Consider the following 19,076-nt stretch of genomic DNA (forward strand, 5'->3'; position numbering starts at 1 on the left):
AGCAATTCAGGCCCCGAGCGAGGACGTAATTTGATTACATTTCCCACTTTAATCTCAATAAACACACCTAGGCTAAATGAATTAAACCTGGCTCTGAGTGCGAGAAAAAGAAGAAATAAAACTGCTAACCAGAATGACTTTGATTAGTACAAAGAAAGACATTTTCAGTCGCCAATGTCATCACATTGTAACTGGTTTCTTGCTTTGCGCTTCAGCGCGATATTGTCTCCATCCACAGGACACAAGTGGTAACTGAATCTTTTGAGGAGTATGTAAGAAATGCAAGCAATACAGTGATGGGTGAAGTAAAATGATTAACCTCAAGATATAAAATGTTACATTTCCAACTTAAAATGTCTAAAAACGATGATAAATTATGCTTAAAATGTATTCTTTCTAAATGTATGTCATTTAATACAAGGTAACTGTGTGTTTGATCAAATTAAACACCACATCACATGGAGTCAGTGACACGGCATCAAACTTTAATACCTAAACATTTCTGCCTGAGTCACGTAAGGTACTTTTTTTTATAGGTATCTCTATGGCAGGTACTTGACAGTGAAGAATAATGAACTCCCATGATCCCACACTACTTTACAACATCACTTTGTTGTGCATTGTTTTGATTGAGAGGCCTCAAGCAGAAGATGACTCATAGCGCGCATCTCAGTAAAAGTCTAAAAAATATTCCATTGCAGTTAAAGGTTCAGAATTCAACTTCTTTACCAAAGTAATGGTGCATTATTGTCTTATTATTATATTGTCTTAAGTACTCATTATGCAGAACAGCCTCTTTCAGATTTTCAAAATAATTATTGTATTGTAGGAATAATGCTACCCACAATGAATTATGTGAGGCAACAGTTTTAGGTGGTTCTTGATGTGAATTGGTTTATTTATACAGTTAAGACAGTTTATTGTAAAAAAAAAAATCATGTGTAAAATTCAAACCTGCAGAACAACCTTAATAGCAGAAAGTAACATAATATGAAAACACTATATCATACATAATGTCACTCAGCGCCTAAGTTGCCTTTTGGGTAATGTAGGCACCAGGTTTTGATAGGAAGTATGTGTGGAATAAAGGAGGTGGTGTCTCTGCCTCTGCTATAACGATTTAGATCATTTGTTTTTAAACAGTACAGAATGTGTTCAACAGTGGAGTGCTGTGCTGGTTCAGAGGACTGTTTTTCTGGCACCTTCATTACCCACGGGGCAACTCAGCCACTGAGTGACATCACAGGAGGCAATTTATCAGATTACATGCAGCTTCCTCTGGAGCAACAAAAGCCAAAAGACATATTTGCAGTACTATCACCCAAGACCTGTAAACACACTGCAGTGTGTAAATTTGGTGGAGTTACCCTTTAATTCAGTGGGAAGTTGTGGCCACGTTACAAGGCAACACCACCATTAAAACGCAAAATAATACAATTTCTTGTGGAATCTCTGATCCAGACACTGATATGCTTATCTGGATTGCTCTGTTTATGCTGTAATATCCTTGACTTTCCACAGTCATCTGATTTTGACAGGATGAGCGTGACATCTAAACTGACCAGCAGATGGCACTGCAACACCAATCTGTAGTGATCTGTGCTTGGAGAACTGTTATTTTCATCCACACGTTCAACCACTTATACACTGTAAGAAAACATGTTAAAGCTAGCTGAGGGATAAAAATGCAGTGCCATGATTCTCTGAAACAGTGTTGCATGCATTTACAATAAAAATGGTGCAGGAACACATTCATCCTCGGTCGTCTGCAATCTGCAATCCGAATTTTAAATTTTGTAACGAGCATCACAAGACAATAAAAACGAGGCATTTCTGTGAGGTTTCATTCATTTATTGTTCTGTTAATGTTTGTGCAAGGATAAGAGTTACAAAAATCTACAGACTAGACATGATAATATATCCTGTTCCTATCATACAATGTTATTTATACAAGTATCCTTTAACAGTATGTATATATTCAATCCAATGTACCCATTACACTTTAAAGATATATTGATCATCCTTATAAGACAAACGACAAAAAACCACCGACAGTAAACGAGTTCATCTAAACACCCACACAGCCTGAACTGACCGTGTGCAATCTAGACATTATGTAAGCTTCGATGATACTGATGTGCTATATCATGTTTCTAGTACGACTTCGTCAAAATGAAAACACAGAACCTACGAATGCAGCTCAGTTCCCTGTAGTGTTCTTAAGTGCATTAGTCACTTGTAGGAGAACATTTTTACGTGTTTATTGAGGTAACACAGCTAATCTTTTTTTTATATAGAGATGACTATTATAAGATTTTTTTTTTTTTTACTGATTTTCAGCGTATTTGCTTGTATTAGTTATAGGGGTGGCATGTCTATAATGTTTACAATACCTCTCACTGTTCTCTTTGTTAACTGTAGCCTGATCTACTTCTGCCCTCCGCTGACCCATTCTGAGATTAACGAGTGAAGGAAAAATATCGTTATGGCTGAGATAAGTTAAATTTTCTTGTCTCCTGTTATGAAGCTTTTTTGGGGGACAGCTTGTCAGAACTGACAAGGCAGTAAAACGCTCTGAATTTATCAAATGGGAGTCACAGTGGGTTTGTAACAGTTCTGGTCGTCTGCTAAGGAAATGCAACAAAGGGAGAGGCACAGTCTCAGGTTGTTTCTGATTGTGTTGCACTGCTACCTATTAGCCCAGTGATGCCACCACTGCCAGATGACTGTAATGACAGAGCTGCCAGGAGTATTTGTTGCTGACCAATCCCAACGAAACAAAAACACTATACTGCTGTGAATTTTACCAGGAGATTTAGAACTTCTCATTTTTCTTCGTATGAACATGTGTGTGAACATGTTCACCAACATGAGGGTGTAGAAAGCACTGCTGTCTACAATAATAACATATTTTAAAAATAGAGGTTCTACTACATATGTAATTTCCTTCGAACCATCATCTAGTGGCCACTAGAAGAACTGCAACATAATGCAACACTAGTCTGGTTTTAACGCTCAGCCCAAGGGCTGCGTCTGAAATCACTGCCTAGTTCACAAACTTGCATCTCCCCAAATTATAGACATAAAAATTGAATCTTTAGTGAACAATAAATTGAGATTTCCAGTAGGGGTAGATTGATTACCATTGCCAATACTAATGAATCAGCATCATTTTGCGTCACCACCAACAGGGGTCACACACAGCCCAGCGGCCAGGATAGAATGTCTGTAGTTAATGTTTCTGCAAACCACTAATATTCATATTTGTACATGTCACGGGCTACGTACCATATTGACATTTATGAAATATGTGTTATATCACATCATATCATATGTGACCTGACTTTAATATTATGAGATGGCGATCAACACTGCTTGTCAACAACACACTATCTTGACAACCCTCCAGCCATGAATGTGGCGACAAAAGCCGGTCTTTTGAAGCAAAACATAATCTTTTCCTAACCCTAACCAAGTTATGTTTGTGCCTAAACCTAACTTGACCATAAGCACAATGGAAAATGTTAAATTTAACCTAAAGAAACAAAGATGCAACGTATCGGTGGTTTGCAGAAACGTACAATGCCAACATTCATTGTGACAATCAGGTTGTCACACAGCTGTAATTTTCTGCTATCTTTTTTGAAGTCAGTTTTTGAGGGAGTGACATAGTTGTAAATATTCCCACTCAGAATTCAGACACTCGTATAAAATGGCAGACAGTACCTAAACAGACAAATGGTGAGTGATTTCAGACACAGTCCTTACGCTCGCTCGTACATGCTGGCACTTTGGGAAAGGCTCCCCAATAAAACTTCTGTCAATGTAAATGGTTGCCAAAGAGTTTTGGTTTTACAGACTATATAGACCACCAGCAGCGACTGGATATCTAGATAATTAGTGGTGAATAATAGTATTCCCTCAAGTGTTCCCTCATAATGCAGAATGAAACCAGTCCAAGTCCAAGCTCATAGCATTTCACAAACCTAATAACATGAAATGCTTCATTCATTCAGAGTTTTCAGTAAACAGAAGTATTTTCCAGTGCATCCCTTTTTTTTCCTTTTCAAATCCAGCATGGCTATTCAGCATGGTATAAAATCATTCTCATAAATGTAAATCCTATTTCTGTGTAATATTGTAATACAGTACATTAACCTGTCCACCAGCAAGTCAATGTGGGCACACAGTTGTCAGAAACCAGCAGTAGCTGTCCTACACTATACATGATTAGTGGTAAATATTCATCATAGACTGATGTAATCACAATCACTCGGTATCCACAATGTCCTTCAACCGCTTGACTTGTGACGGACTGGAGCTACATGTTACCTTGTTTGTCTGAGGATGAGGAGGAGGTGGATGGTGATGGGGAGGGAGGTTTGGGGAAGACCCTGTCGGTGGGTGTGATGCCTGGGCTGCCAAGACCGGAGGAACTAGAGCTGCTGGAGCGGTGTGGTCCGTGGCCCTGTCCGATCACTGGAGCAGGCCGGACGGGTCTGACAGGTGGCGGCCTTAGAGGCGCGCTTGGTCTACGGGTCGACAGAGCAGGTTTAAAAGTGGTCATGGTCTCGGAGGTGGAGCTGCTGCTGGTACGTCGCTGGGCTGCATCTGGATCTCTGATCACCATGGTGTGGAGAGGGCTGCCCGGCGGATCCTGGGCTCCACCGCTGTGTTTGAGGGGCTCCAGCGTGTCCAAAACAACATCGGGCGCGTGCTTGGCTACATTCTGTCGCTCCAGCTCACGCAGCTCATGGAGAGCTGTGTTCATGGTTTTCTCTATATCCTGACAAACATGAGCAGAAAGAGAAATTATGTCAGTTTGATTAATATGCACACATAGCCCCTCTTGTGTACGTGGCATTTCTATTTTGCTTGATCTTATTTATGTGAACATACTTTTTGATTTTTCTCTGAGCTTGTGCTGGTTTACACACTGTTCCCTTTTGCTGCTGTGTCAATTGAATTTCTCTGATGGGGGATAATTAAAGGTATTTCTTATCATACATATTCACTGAAATTTCATTAAACAGTGCCCTTCATACTGTTCAGCTCTCAGAATCCAGATGTGTGTGAGTGATTGTGTGAATAAGAGAGTGTTTAGCTACTGTCTTTCCTCCAGGTTTGGCCTCTCAGTCAACATCCAGGCAAAATCGCATATATCTGTGTTGGTGTTGTTGGTATGAGATAAATAATGCTGCTCCAGTGCCATTTTTGCAGCTGCCTAATCATGTTTTTGTAATGTCACAGATGGAAAAAGTCCAGAAAAACATGGACGTGGGAGACATTATCCTTTCAAGCACATGGTTAGCTATGTGAAAGCATCTATTTTAACCCAAACCATCATTTCCTAAACATAAGCAAGTAGTATTGTTCCCTGATTGTGACCAAACTGCGACAGAGAACCTAAAAATTATAATGAAAATAGTAACCAAGCCTAATCATAATGAATCAACAGTATAACAATAACTTCCACATGGGAAACAAACCCCAGACTTGAGGGAGAAAGTCCTGTGCTTAACCCATCCAACCAACACGACTCACTCCTCATGCAGACTTTTGTCAGTAGCAACGATGATCCTGGAGCAACGTTAAATATGATTCTCTAACAGGCTAATGGAGGTTGTACCTGCAACCTGAGAGGAAGGCACTGGGGATGAAGGAAGATTGTGCCCGAAAATCAATTGATCTTTATTTGTATTTACACACAATTTCTCTTCTAAAAGATGCTAGAATTCAAATATTTGAAAACTACAGTACGGATGAACTTAATTTATTGATCTAAGTATAAAGTCTGTCAACAAAAACGTATTGATTTTAAGTAGGGTTGGTGTTTTAATGATACAGTAGTTACTGCATACAATTTCGATCAATTTAGACTATAAATTGGAAAGCATCCATATACTTTCAGACTCACGGGGGTTGTTTATGGTGAGGAACATCAGACCTATGTCTCTAACTACAATAACCATGTAGTGTCTGAGTCAACAGAGCTTCCACTATATTTATTTTAAAGTCTGTTCCTACCGTCACTCTTACCTCCGCGAGTGCTTCAGCCTCGAGGGTTTTGTGATCTCCTAAACTTGCGTGCCGAGTGGTGCTGGGTGAAGACCGTTGAGAGTGGCTGTCGATGAAGGCCTTTCTGTCTGGGTGGTTGATGCAGCCGGCGCTGCCAAAAGTAGTGAGACGCCGTTTCTCTGGACTGTCTGCTGGGCCCCGTGTAACTGCTATTTTGTGTGGGCTGCAGGGCCGAGGCATCACCCTCGGGGGCTGATCTGGAAGTCTGCTGGGGCTGTGACTATCAGCGCCGTTCCTGTGGCGCGGAACTGCGGCTCCATCTGATCGCACTCTCACCCTGAGAAAAATTACAGTTTGACACTTCATCACCTTCAATGTCCTGACTTGAACAGTTGCACTGTAATTTGAAACCCAAGATTGTGTCTATAAGCTACAATGCATTATGACTACACCATGTACTGCCTACACTGTATGTATCGTGTGTGTTCTCTCACCTTCCCAGTGCTGCTCCATAGCGGTGCTCAGGGGTGTGTTCACAAGGAGGCTGATGTTCATTTCTGGACGGGGCTCTTTCGTCGTGGTGTGGTCCACTGCTGGCTCCACTGTCGCTCCTCTGAAGGCTATCTGAGAATGCATCATCCCTGACGGAGACAGACAGAAGAGACTCATCTCCATTCAGTCCTCAGGAAACGTTAAAATTGGCTTTTATTTTAACAGATCGAACTTCCGTGAAATTTTGATCTCTCGAACTGCCCGATAGGAATCTTTACCAATTACATCCTTGCCACATAAACAACACAAGAATAAAAAAAAAATGTCATCAGCACAGTGAGCCTCATTATTTTTCCAGACAAAATCAATCACTTAGAAGACCCTGGAAGCCACTGCCAGTGGCACATACATCATTCTTCTTTTTAATTTGGTGTTAATTTTGTTACCTGCCCTGTGCTGCAGGAGGGGTTATCGGACTGGAGCAGAAATTAAAGGCTGAATCGTTACCCGACTGCTCGTTGGACAAAAAACACTTTCCTTCCTTACTAATTTACAGCCAAATAGTAGCCATTTTTACAAACACTGGCAGGAAAATAGAAGCATTTTATTCACACTGATCCTTACTATGGTTTTAGAAGGCCAAGCATTTTGAAAACACAACACAGCTCATGAGGGCTGTAAGAATAGAAACATGCATTTTGGGAAGGCGGAGGAACATAAATAATGACCAAGCCCAAAGCAGATGTCGTCATGCAGCCGAGCTAAGGTACTACCTCCTTAACTGTCTCACTTTTCTCATGCAGTTTTGTGCTAAAATGATGTCTTTTCGATTAACCTTCTTAACCTGGTAAAATCTTATTGTGGTTATCTTTTTGTGTGCTTAATAAATGTGTCCTACTCACATGTCCTGTACCACAATATACTGATGTGGAATCAGCCCATCCACGCCGTTGTGTCGACCCTCCCACCAGTCCTCAGATGCTCGCAGGTAGAGTAACAAAGACGCTCCCTTCTTAAAGGAAAGCTCTCGAGGACTTCGGCCCACGTAGTCAAACTTTGCGATGGCCTCGATCTGCTCCAACTCTGCAGCACAAAGAATATAAAGATTTGAATAAAAAATCCAATTTGAGACCTTGAGATTTTTTAGCTCTTACAGGTGCACCTGCAGTTTGTGTTTGGTGACTCACCTTCATCGCTAGTGTTTGGTCCAGTACCATTGTCTACCTCGTCCAGAGCTCCTGGCTCACTGTGGGGGCTTTCACTGCATAGAGGAGGAGAGTCCAACAGTCAGAGCCACAAAGGAACAGACGAACCATCCTTCAGTCCATAAAACAAATACAATTTCTGACTCAGTAGGATCTTAGTGTTTCCCACAAAATCTTTCCGATTCCATCCAGTTTTCTGCCAAATGTAATGATAGTTTCAGAAGTGGACGTGCATCCAGATGATCAATGATATCAAATGTGTTGTTAATTTTGCAAAATCTGTTTTTGTTCTGTCCTGGCAATATCAATCAAACTGTTCTATTTTTGATAAGATATCTATATTTGTGTTCATAAATCATGTTTTATTGTGCATACCTGGAATATCCAGGTTGTATCAGTTAGTCTAAGAATGGTGCTCAACCACAATAGAAAACATCTTTTGTAAGACCTTATCAAATATATAACATGTTTTGTTGAATATTTGATAATACATTCAATACATGACAGCAACAGTAACAACAACTGATAAACTGTACAGTTAACCAAATAGTGAATGCAATAACTGCAGGGTGTTTGGGTAAAACAAGCAACTTTGATAAGTATCAAGCAGAATGTTTCAGAAATAAGTCTTTCCCTAACCCTTTCATATAATTTTCTTATACTTCATTGTTTTTTTTTTTGTATCTTACTAATATAGTGTTTTCTTTTCTGTGACACTTGGCGATTGTTCCATTAGTTCTATGATTTTCACTGCATTCTTTTATCTTTTGGGAACCTCTTCAGTTCTTCTTTGTGTCTTTATACTATGAGATTTCAGTGAAATCAGTGGAATTCAGTACCTTAATGGATAAGTCTCCAACATGTCATTCGCTTCAGTGTAATGCCAAGAAATGGCTTGTTGACAACCAAAAAGTGTGCACACTGCTTTAATCTCAACTAATGATCTAAACTTAAAAAAATACAAAACAACAACAACCCAAGGTTGTGTACAACTGTTATGGGTTATTTTATGGCTCAGTTTTCCACTCTGACTACAAGCTCTTTCTACATAACCACAAAATATTTCAGTATTGAGGCTTGTGCCAAATGTACAGATTTATGCATATTTTCAATAAAATGTATATTTGGTTTTTGTGTAAGCCGATAGCAACTAAGACAAATTTGTGGAAAAGGGCTGCATATAAATAGTTTTCATCCAACAGGCTTCACAAATTGAGGCTCCAACCACGCAGCCTTCAGATTAGCAGACTTCTCGCTGCACCATCATGCGCCACAGCCTCGCCATAAACTACACGTTAACACATGGTGGACGTCTTGCACTTACCAGTACTCCTCCCCACCGGCCATGCACTTTTCGTACACCGGTCCGTCCAACTCACGCTGGGACGGGTAGATGGCCTCGTGGTGGATGATAATGGTCTTAATGACCTCGTTAACATGCGCCTGGCAAGACACGGGGTCCTGGTCATCTGGTATTGGCATCAGTGTTGGCCCAAAGCAGATCGCTAGGTTGTAGGGGTCCATCATGTTCTCATCACTGTACTGAGAAAGACTGGAGGGACAAAAGCAATCAGAGCTACTTCATGTAAGAGTCAAAAAAGCGGAGTGAGTTGTGACGGGACTCACTGATTCAGAAATGCAAACAGGTATCTCATGACGATGATCACAGGCCGCTGAAGGGTCACAATAATCTGCTGAAGGTGATGAGCTCTTTCTGCCCCCGGGTCAAGCTCTGAAACAAAAAGAAAGAGAGACAGAGTAACAAAAAATGTAAAGAAAGCAACACTAAATAGAGACCTTACATTTCTTATGATGGTTTCCAGGAATGTGACTCACTGGTCGTGGATATGAGGTCGAGGAAACGCTCCTTGGGGAACAGCGGGTTTTCCAGTCCCCTGAAGTAGAGCTTGAGAACGCCCGCTACAGAGTTGATGTCATGATCGCTCTGATCGTCCACCAGTGGATCCTCTCCTGCAGACATTTAACCCACTCATTAATCATTCTCCAACATCAGCGTTCCCGTCTTAGGGTACTGATGCAATCTTTAAAGTGTATTTCAGGTTGTGATGTTAATGTAAACATTGAGAGTGGAGTTATGTTTCCCTCATTTATTATGACCCCAAGATGTGGATCTTATGCATTATGCATCTGATAGCGTTTACATGTCCATTAAAGGGGTCACATGTGACACACAGGCTCTTTTATTTTGCACTTTAGAAGCCTGTGGGGGAGACTGTGGCTTTCGAGGTGGGCAAAAGGCAATTTAAAATCAATCAGGAGAAGATGGCCGAGCACACTGGGACTAACCTCTTTCAAATGCATTCTTAATATCGTTGACTTCGACCTGGGAGCCTGGAACTCGAAATATACCTTGCTGCTGAAGACCTGCGGACAGATAGACAGAGGGCGTTGAGGTAAACAGGAAAAAACAGGTATGAGTGCAGCTGTCCTTTCATTGAATTTCTGTAGCTGGTCCCCTCAGTACATGTCGTGATGGATGCATTTACAGCCAGAAAGTTCAAGAAAGTAAAGTCCAAGAAAAATGTATGCACTGCATGTGGCGAAAAAGTGTGTGAGTGCAGACATGACAGCCCAGAGCAGTCTGCAGCAGAAAGCAATAGATGAAAGAATGTGTTACCAGATCAAAGCTGCAGTCTGCTCGAAGATTTTCACGACTAATTGGTCATTAGGGTCTTGGCTGACATTTCCAGTCAATTAGTTGTTGTTTGTTCTGGTCTTTTAATAGGTAATGAAGTATTTGGTTTTAGTCCTTACTGGATTAAATGATAATCACATACAGTGCATTTGTTTTTAGCTGTAATCTTTGCAAAAATACTCCCGTCACCAATAAGAACTAGATTGTATGAGATAAATATCAGATTTTGTCAACAAAATTTAATTGTTAAGTTAAAACAACGCTATTAAGCTCTTTTCAACCAAATACTTCCGGGAACCACTGAGCCACAGGAACTTAAAAATTAGGGCGGCTTTTGAAATATTAAAGGGACTCTGTGCTGAACTCCTGAGTTGTGCTGGAAGCCAGTTGTTTGATTATGTTAGTGGACTCCATTTCTACATTAGTTCTAAGTGCTGCATCGTAGGCAAACTGGACGGTTCCCCACGATACCGCACTTAGAATTACCATGACCTGGATTACTGAGAACATATTTCTACATTAGCTATTGTTAGCGGAGCAGAGAGAGGCACAATGCATAAGGGAGGGGTCATTATATTGTGTCAGTCCTGGGTCCTAATAGTTATTTATTAAAATGACATCGTACACTTGTAGCAGCTTAATGCTTTTTTTTTTTTTTTTTTTGCAAAAATAAGGGCACTTCAAAATTACAATCCCCGGCAGTCCATGGTAAGTCCAGTTCTTGTGGTGCAAAACAGCTATTTGAGGATTTTTTGGGGACATTCCTTTTAAAGATATGCTCTGTGTAATACATTTTAAAGACCAGCAAATCTTCAAATTCAGGTCACAGGAGGTATTGTGTTCATGTAAGTCCACCATTGGCCGACTAGTTCAACAACAAATCCAGAGCTACCATCCTAAATGCTGAAAATGTTCCTACCGTCGCCTGAGACAATGGTTAAAAAACAAAAAAACAAGAACAAGTTTTTTCTCCCCAATAACAGAATGATAATGGATTCAGCCAGACGTTTCTCCAGAGCTGGCACAGTCTGTCTGTAGGAGACCACTAATTCACCAAGAATATCCTGTGAACTATGTGTTTTTCTTAAGCAACTACTTTAGTTAGTAATTCTCAAAATAAAAATACAATATAAAATGTAGAGTCCGACTAATTCATGATTTTTGGGGCAGATGCCGATACTATAAGGGAGTGAAAAATTCCAACAGAGATATATTGGCCTATATTCTTTTATGTGTGTATATACAGAGACAACAATACAAATATTTCTGCATAAATCTAGGATATGTACAGTGAAATAATGAAATAATAACATCAGTGCTGCAAAAATGGCCTTCACTTGGACCCCAAGCATCTTGTTTATCTTCATTATTTTCTGCTAAAAAATCTAAATAAATAAAAAAAACTTTCACAATGGTGAAAATCAGATAATGGCTCTACCAGTATGGGTCTAACTCAAAACTCTGTCCTTCACCCTGATGGCTGTGGTTTTGCAGGACGTGGCAGTTCGTGCTTCAGCCAGTTCTGTGATTTTCCCTGTGTCCATCTCAGCCCGAGCTCTGAGTGCACATTTGCTTAAAAGAAATTGTGTATTTGACCTCGCATCTACGTGCATGGATAGTGATCATCTGCCTCATAAGACCGTTTGGGTGGTTTTAATGAGATGTTTTCTGGAAAGGTGGGCCTTCAGATGATATGTTGTAAACGTGCAACTACTGCTTTTAAAGGCAAGTTGTGGATATGGATGGATGAAGGCACATGACTTTTGTGTGGACTTGTGAGTTTGCTTCCTGTGTGAAAATTGAGTTTCTGTTCATGAATTTTCACTGTTAAGACATTGAAAACTGGAAATATTCCTTAAAATACCTGAAAACAAACAGTCAGGTATATAAGTCAATGAATAAGGGGAGGAACAAGGCATGAGAAAGAACAGGTTTTTTAGTGGGTCATTTTTTTGTAAAGACAACATATGAACACAAGCAGGAACCTACCATACAGATTGATGTATCGAACGCAGCTCTCAACCACCACTGGTATAGGCTGCCCTGAGTCCTACCAGACAGATTCAAAGAATCATTATTGGAAGCACATAAGCAACAGGTAATGGAAAACGAGCAGTCATGCCAGAAGGGGTGTTATCATCAGAAGCTTACAGAGGCAAATGAATTAACTTCACACAGTTGAAAGACCATTGCGAATCGTTTAATGAATTTTTAAACAACTGATATTCAAAGTGTGTAGACAAAAACAGGCAGAACAAAAAATCATGTCGGCGTTTGCACCACCACATGTGACTATAACTGGAAATGCCAACAGGACAGGAGGCACAGACATGTTGGTTAGCATACTGAACACAGTGTGATGACCCCCGCCCGGCTATAAGACAGAGTACCTGACTCCTGGCACGGACATTCCGTCTTCCCCTGGGCAGAGAGCAGTAAGGCACGTAGACAAGAGGAAGAGAGAGGCAACAACAACAACAACCACAACAGGTTAGTGAGAAGGAGAGGCAGATTGTACAGAGAGAGAAAAAAAGAGGAGGTCTGGCCTGAGAGAGGAGCCAAAGCATCAGTGCCTTGTTGGGGTGTGAGACATGAGGACATGACTCAGTGGAGGGAGTGTGTGGAAGGAGGAAGGGTGCTACCCCGAGAGGATTGGGAGGGGGGGCAAAGGCTACAAACAATAAAGCATTTTATCAGCCAGAGAGGACAATTTGATGGAAAAATTCAGAAGCTCAACTGAATCTTTTTTTTTTTTTTTTTTTTTGGATGAAAATCACTTAAACAACTAATTGCCTCTCAAAAATCTTCTTCCAGTCAACTGATCATGTTAGCTCTACTCAATCCTGATGTTCACCTCCACTGCTTTAGATTGCATATTCTGACTGCTTGTCCCTGTTTGATCAAGCATTAGAGTGGAGGATGTGGCCATGTGTTTATTTGCATAGTCGAACATGGCTGGTTCGCGGCCAACTGACATTCACAAAGCCAAATTAATTCAGCGCCCGAGGGCTGGGGGGGCTCGCAGAAGAAAGAAACGTTAAAAATTACACCCTGCACCAGCGTGGAGCTTATGAAATCAAACCACCTCCAGAGCATGTTCGATTGCGCTTTTTCACCCTCACCCTGTCTTTCCTGAATGGCAAGACTGTAAAGACAAGGCAATGAGCAAGAGGGAAAGTCAGTGCATGAGTGAGCCAACGTTTGGGTAAAAAAGAAGTGGGCAAAAGGCAAGAGAACCCCCCAAGGACTGCTAGTGAGACAGCTGAGCTCATGGAGAGACAAAGAGCACAGATGGGCCAATACCTGAATGAAGGCCTCCATATTGCCGTTAAACAGCTTACGGTTAAAAATGGAGCGAGGTCTAGACTTCCGCATTCTCTGGGGTTTAGGGGGAAGAGTGGGGGGCCTGGGGAGATGGTGGGGGGGGGGGGGGGGGGGGGGTATGGTTGGTACATGATCATTATGAATAATAATGCAACTGGTTTGACTATACATCACAATACATTTTCACAACAACTTTTTTCTAAAAATGCATTTGTTGGCATGTCTTTAGCACAAATAATCTGCACATCCTAAACACATAATGTTCAAAACTTAAAGGAATAGTTCAACAATTTGGTAAATACTTGCCAAGAATTAGATGAGAGGATCAACAACACAGTAGTATTTATAGGCTACGATAAATATGAAGCTACAGCCGACCATAGGGAAACATGTCCCCACCACTTATAGTGTAGTATAAGTATAATTTGTTAAAAATGTTCTAATGTTAAATAGCAGAAGAGAACTTGTCGCTCTCCGCAAGCACCTGCAGTTAAAACAGCCAATTCTGGTGCGAAATTAACAACATTTTTAACCTTGATGTAAAACGTACACCAAACTGTAAACGTGTCAGCAGCCTACAATATGTGTCGTGAAGCTATCATTGCTTGTTAGCTCATAGATGTGATCAGCATTTCTATAAAAATATCCTGACTGTCCCAAGTTTGATCGTCTTGTTGTAGATTTGTTAGCCATTTTTCAAGCAAGCACTTTGCAGCCGTTTCCAATCTTTATGCTAGGTTAAGCTAGCTATTGGCAGTAGCTTCATATTTATCATAAAATAGTGGTGACGATCTTCTCCGACCTTTTGGCAATAAATATATTTCCAACTCTCAGTCTATTCCTCAAAATTGACCCTTACATGGATCCACTGAAACAAACTTTTTCAAAGTCAGTTCTCACACAAAATTCAATATAGATTTAGCTGCATTTAAAACATTTACCACTGATAAAATTCAAGTCCTAGTATTCTTCGTCCAATCATTTGAGCCTCCCTTGTCAATATTTATTAATATTCAGCTCACTGAATTGTTCCCAAATAGAACAGCTGAGGGAACATTATCCCTCTCACCGGCATTTAATTTCTAGTCCTAAATTCTCCCAATAGATAGAGACTGAGAAGAACAACTCCCAGCAGCACTTTCTCTAATTAGGATTGAATCTTTTGTTCAATAAACAAGAGAGAAGCTTAAACTATTCCCACACTGTGATCTCATTCCTGCCATATCCAGGGACACAGGAAGGATTTCACACACCATCGCCTACTTTATTCACCCACTTGTCAATGGACATCTTACCTTGTTGTCCCATATTCAGCCCTCTCCCCTGAAACAGAAAAAAAAAAAAAAAAAACAGCAGAGAAAAAGACTATATTAGTAAACGCTAGTTTTACAATCACAGAAGTTAGCTGTACGCTTGAGTGCCGGCCGACTATACAAGGCTGGCAGATGGAGACGGAAAGGGGTGTTATGAGAAAACGGGCATCTATTCAGTCAGACTCAATGGGGTGAGCGCCATGGCTGTATCTGACTCACCGCCAGGCAGCGGTCATTCAGCGGTCGCCCTAGAAACGGCACAAGAGCCCCAGAAGGGGATAGCCTGTCTACTGGCTCTGCAGAGTAGAAAATAGATCCAGGGGCAGAAAGAGTGGGAGGCTGCGGGAGCTGATTTATACAGTGTGATGATTCTATGATATGTGCACCACATTCGCACACTCACACACACACAAGCACACACACATCTCGTTGTACGCAAACAAATTAAGGCCCCACTTTGATCAGTCAATCAGAAATGTTTGTTGGGGGATCACGTCATGTGTAAAGCAGCTTCCAGCACAATCCGACTTTATGTCAAACGCACATAATTCCAACCCTAAAGCAGACGTTTGCCTGAGTCTGGGTAGAAACACAATGACATGGCATATACATTTTTATTCACTCTTTTGGATTTTGAAGGTTAATGCACATTAAATAAGAGAAATATATCAATGTACCCGTAAAGGACAGCTTATAGCACAGTACAAGTAGAACAATGGGGCCTTTTTTAGTTCCAAAAATGATCAAGCTGTCCCATTAATGACAACTTCAATACAACCCAATTATGGATTAGATGGAGCTCAAATTTCCTAACCTTCATAGTGTAAATATTTTTACTTCCTCCGATGAGGTGATGTTTTCATCCGTGTCAGTTTGGTTGTTTGCTGTTTGGTTGGTTGGTTGGTTGGTTTGCTACCAATATTACACAGACATTTCTGATTAGATTTCCATAAAACCTGGATGGAGAAGCGATCTCCGCTCAGATTACACTTTATTAACTCCTGCTGTGGATCCAGATGACGGGGACTGATCCAGGTATTTTTTTCTCACTTTCTCTAACATTGTAAGTTAGGAGGTTTTTCTCTGGGAGTAATGCATGTATCTTGAATGAAGAAAACACATGCATATTTAGGTAGCTGGTATCTGTGAGGGAGCTCAAAAGGACACTGTTGGGCCTTGGCGGAGGTAGGCGCTCTACTAGTTTTTATGACGTGTTCCCGTGTTAAAGATATGATGTGCTTTAAACGGTGCAGTTTGAGTACAAAATACTTCTTTCATTTTTGTCAAACTTTTTCTAATGGAATGATCAAATACCAGCATTAACACTCAGCTGTATGATAGATTATATGTGAAGTATTGGTCCATAAGAGTCTGAAATGCTTCGTAATGACTCGACAACCAATGCAGAACCATCATTTGCACTTGTACAAACATGGTATCAAATATAAATAGTTGTTTTATGATATTGTATCGATGTTAGAAATTCCTGTATCGTGACAACACATCTTTTGTTGATACTCCTGGTATTAAGCTTAATGTAAATGATTGACACTCGTCTATTACCACCACTTCTCCCCCCCCACTAATGTATGACACAACCAGTCTCACCTTCTCCTAGCGTCTGCTTCAGAAGGTCATGCTTGGCCTGCAGTTTCACAATGAGATTGCTGCCATTTAAGTACTCTTTGTATTTCTGCAGACAAAAGACATGAGACAAACGGCGACAGGATCATTTCTGGTTTCAGTGTATGCGGTCCGTGCTGCAGTGCCTTTTGCGCTCTCATTTGTCCGACAACTCACAGTGAAGTAGAAGCCCTCAGTCTCCTGCTGATTAGCTCGTCTCTTACTGATGTTTGCCTTGCTCATGTAGGAGTCAGAGGAAGCGGATTTGACCGACTCTGTGGATTGGCTGTGCTGGAAGGCCTCTGACACATCGAAGTCCTCCACTGTGAGCATGTCCTGGAGGGTCTGCATGGTCGCGTCGAGGGTCTTCCTCACCTGACACACACACAGCAGACAAACACAACCGAAACTTCAATTAAAAATGACATTTTTGTTAAATATATTCATATGAAATCTGTACACATCAAAACAACTAAAGGATATTGTAATTATACCTGATGTGCATATTTACAAATACATCTTAGTGTCACAAACAAGCTGGGTGGTGCAAACAGGCTTGAACCACTGGGGGCCATCTGCACAGCACTTTGACTGACACACCGCAAACAACAGAGTAATTAGCTTCCTCGCATCAAGCATCGTGACATGAAAGATTAACTACGTTCCTTCCATGTGTGGCAGACAGGAGGGCAGCGCCTGAATATCCTTATTCATGACTGACAGGCTCTGACACATATACACACCCAGGTGACCTTTAAATACGTCCATGTGAGTCACAGTGGCCTTGGCGACCCTGCATGCTGGAGTGGCCCCCCCAGCAGAGGCAGGGGACGACCCCACAGGTCAGTGTCAGATTATGTAAAGATGAACATGCTGGGTGACAGCCCTGAAGACTGGTTTGTTTTTGTAACATGTTACTGTGACAGACGTGCTGGGTGTTGGCTGCCAATTCCAGTTTAAAAACCAATGGAGGTATTAAAAAGGCTTCTGTAGAGGCGGAAGTTCTGCTAGTGAGATGGTCACAATAGAGAAGCAGCTTATCAAATAATGCACTTTAAAGTCCTATCTTTTCTTCAAGGATAAGTTCAACACTTTGAGGAACACACTGTGTCTCTTTGTGAGGGAGAAGATTGAGAAAAGAAGATTGTCCAGAGTTGGATGAGAAGATCAATACCACTCTCATATCCGTACATTAAATATGAAGCTACGGCCCACAGTTTGGTTAGTTTAGCTTGACACAAAGATTAGAGACAGGAGGAAAAACATTTGGCTTGACAAAAAAATGACTTGATCTCTGTTGTACCTTTAGCAAAGTCAGTGACAATAACTATAGGGAGGTATCACACACATAATTCAATACAAATTTGAAGAACACTCTTTGTCTCTGAGATATGAATGACACCATTACAGTTAATATAAAGCAGCAGCAAGATAGCTTAGCTTAGCTTGAGTTCTTAAAAAAAACGCTAACCTGGCTTCGTCCTAAGGTAAGAAAATCTGTTTTCCAGCACCACTAAAATGTATTAATCAAAGCTGCTGTCGGTGACATATTTGTATTAAAATAAGTGTTAAATAGCTCTGTATTCCAACAGGGATCTCTGCCATAGAGTGTTTGTCAGTAACCCATGTGTTTCCTCCTGCTGCTCGTGCAGTACAAGAGAAAAGACATTTTCTGGTATCCCCGCCCACTTTAGCCAATCAGGATAGATAATCGTGTTCATACAGTGATGTCGAGAGGAGGGAGGGGATTTCTAATTGCATAACAGACAGGCAGTTTGGCAAAATGTCGACGATGCTTACAGCAGCTTGAACACATTATATCACATAACTGCTAACATTTTTTGGTGCAGATTAAACAACAAGGCTATGACTCAGAGCTCACACCTGTCCTTAACGACTCTGTGAGGACACTCCCACACAAAGTGTAAAAGCCAGCCAACTCCCCTCCAGTTCCTTAGAACTGAAGAAGCTTCTTGGATGAGAGGTGAAATATCTGCAAGCAACTGAAACAAGTCCAGTTGCCTATGATACAGCACTTTACTGATTTAGAATTACCATGACCTGGACGACTGAGAACCTTCATCAACAAACAAGACTATGGTTAGAGACAGAGCCAGGCTTGCTGTGTCCCCGTTTTCAGTCTTTCTGCTAAGCTAGGCTAACCGGCAGCTTGTTATAAATTCATATTTAATGGACACATCCGAGTTCATAAAAAAAGCCCTCAATGTCAAATTGTCCCTAGATAACTTTGGATTAAAGATAGCTCAAATCCGTCCTTTTCAACAGACTTCCGTACCGGTGAACATTGTGTCCCGTTACAGAACATCCTTCATATAGAGCGGCAGACAAGCATCTCTGAACCACCTTCCTGTTCCGCTACATGTGGTCGCTTTTGATTGATCATTTGAAAGATAAAACATTAATTTCCTGTTGCAGTATTTCGCA

General features: G+C 41.0%; 1 protein-coding gene across 4 annotated transcripts in view; it reads right to left on the reverse strand.

The window, feature by feature from the left end:
* Positions 1 to 1,834: 1,834 nt before the first annotated feature.
* Positions 1,835 to 19,076, reverse strand: part of LOC115583426 (SLIT-ROBO Rho GTPase-activating protein 3-like) — a 41,349-nt gene continuing 24,107 nt past the window's right edge. Inside the window, exons 9-22 of one of the 4 annotated variants that reach the window (XM_030420247.1) lie at positions 16,809 to 17,006; positions 16,617 to 16,701; positions 14,991 to 15,018; positions 13,675 to 13,777; positions 12,361 to 12,421; positions 10,023 to 10,100; positions 9,552 to 9,686; positions 9,342 to 9,447; positions 9,040 to 9,267; positions 7,698 to 7,771; positions 7,413 to 7,593; positions 6,513 to 6,659; positions 6,028 to 6,355; positions 1,835 to 4,786 (exon numbers count right to left, since the gene is read on the reverse strand). In XM_030420247.1, coding sequence (XP_030276107.1) covers positions 4,322 to 4,786; positions 6,028 to 6,355; positions 6,513 to 6,659; positions 7,413 to 7,593; positions 7,698 to 7,771; positions 9,040 to 9,267; positions 9,342 to 9,447; positions 9,552 to 9,686; positions 10,023 to 10,100; positions 12,361 to 12,421; positions 13,675 to 13,777; positions 14,991 to 15,018; positions 16,617 to 16,701; positions 16,809 to 17,006 — 2,217 coding nt within the window. In that variant the 3' untranslated portion in view covers positions 1,835 to 4,321. Of the gene's footprint in view, positions 4,787 to 6,027; positions 6,356 to 6,512; positions 6,660 to 7,412; positions 7,594 to 7,697; positions 7,772 to 9,039; positions 9,268 to 9,341; positions 9,448 to 9,551; positions 9,687 to 10,022; positions 10,101 to 12,360; positions 12,422 to 12,761; positions 12,793 to 13,674; positions 13,778 to 14,990; positions 15,019 to 16,616; positions 16,702 to 16,808; positions 17,007 to 19,076 lie in introns of all 4 variants that reach the window. The other 3 variants (XM_030420250.1, XM_030420248.1, XM_030420251.1) reach the window with 3 other exon arrangements.

The sequence above is a fragment of the Sparus aurata genome, chromosome 6 (assembly GCF_900880675.1).
Source record: "Sparus aurata chromosome 6, fSpaAur1.1, whole genome shotgun sequence".
Classification (NCBI taxonomy): Eukaryota; Metazoa; Chordata; class Actinopteri; order Spariformes; family Sparidae; genus Sparus; species Sparus aurata.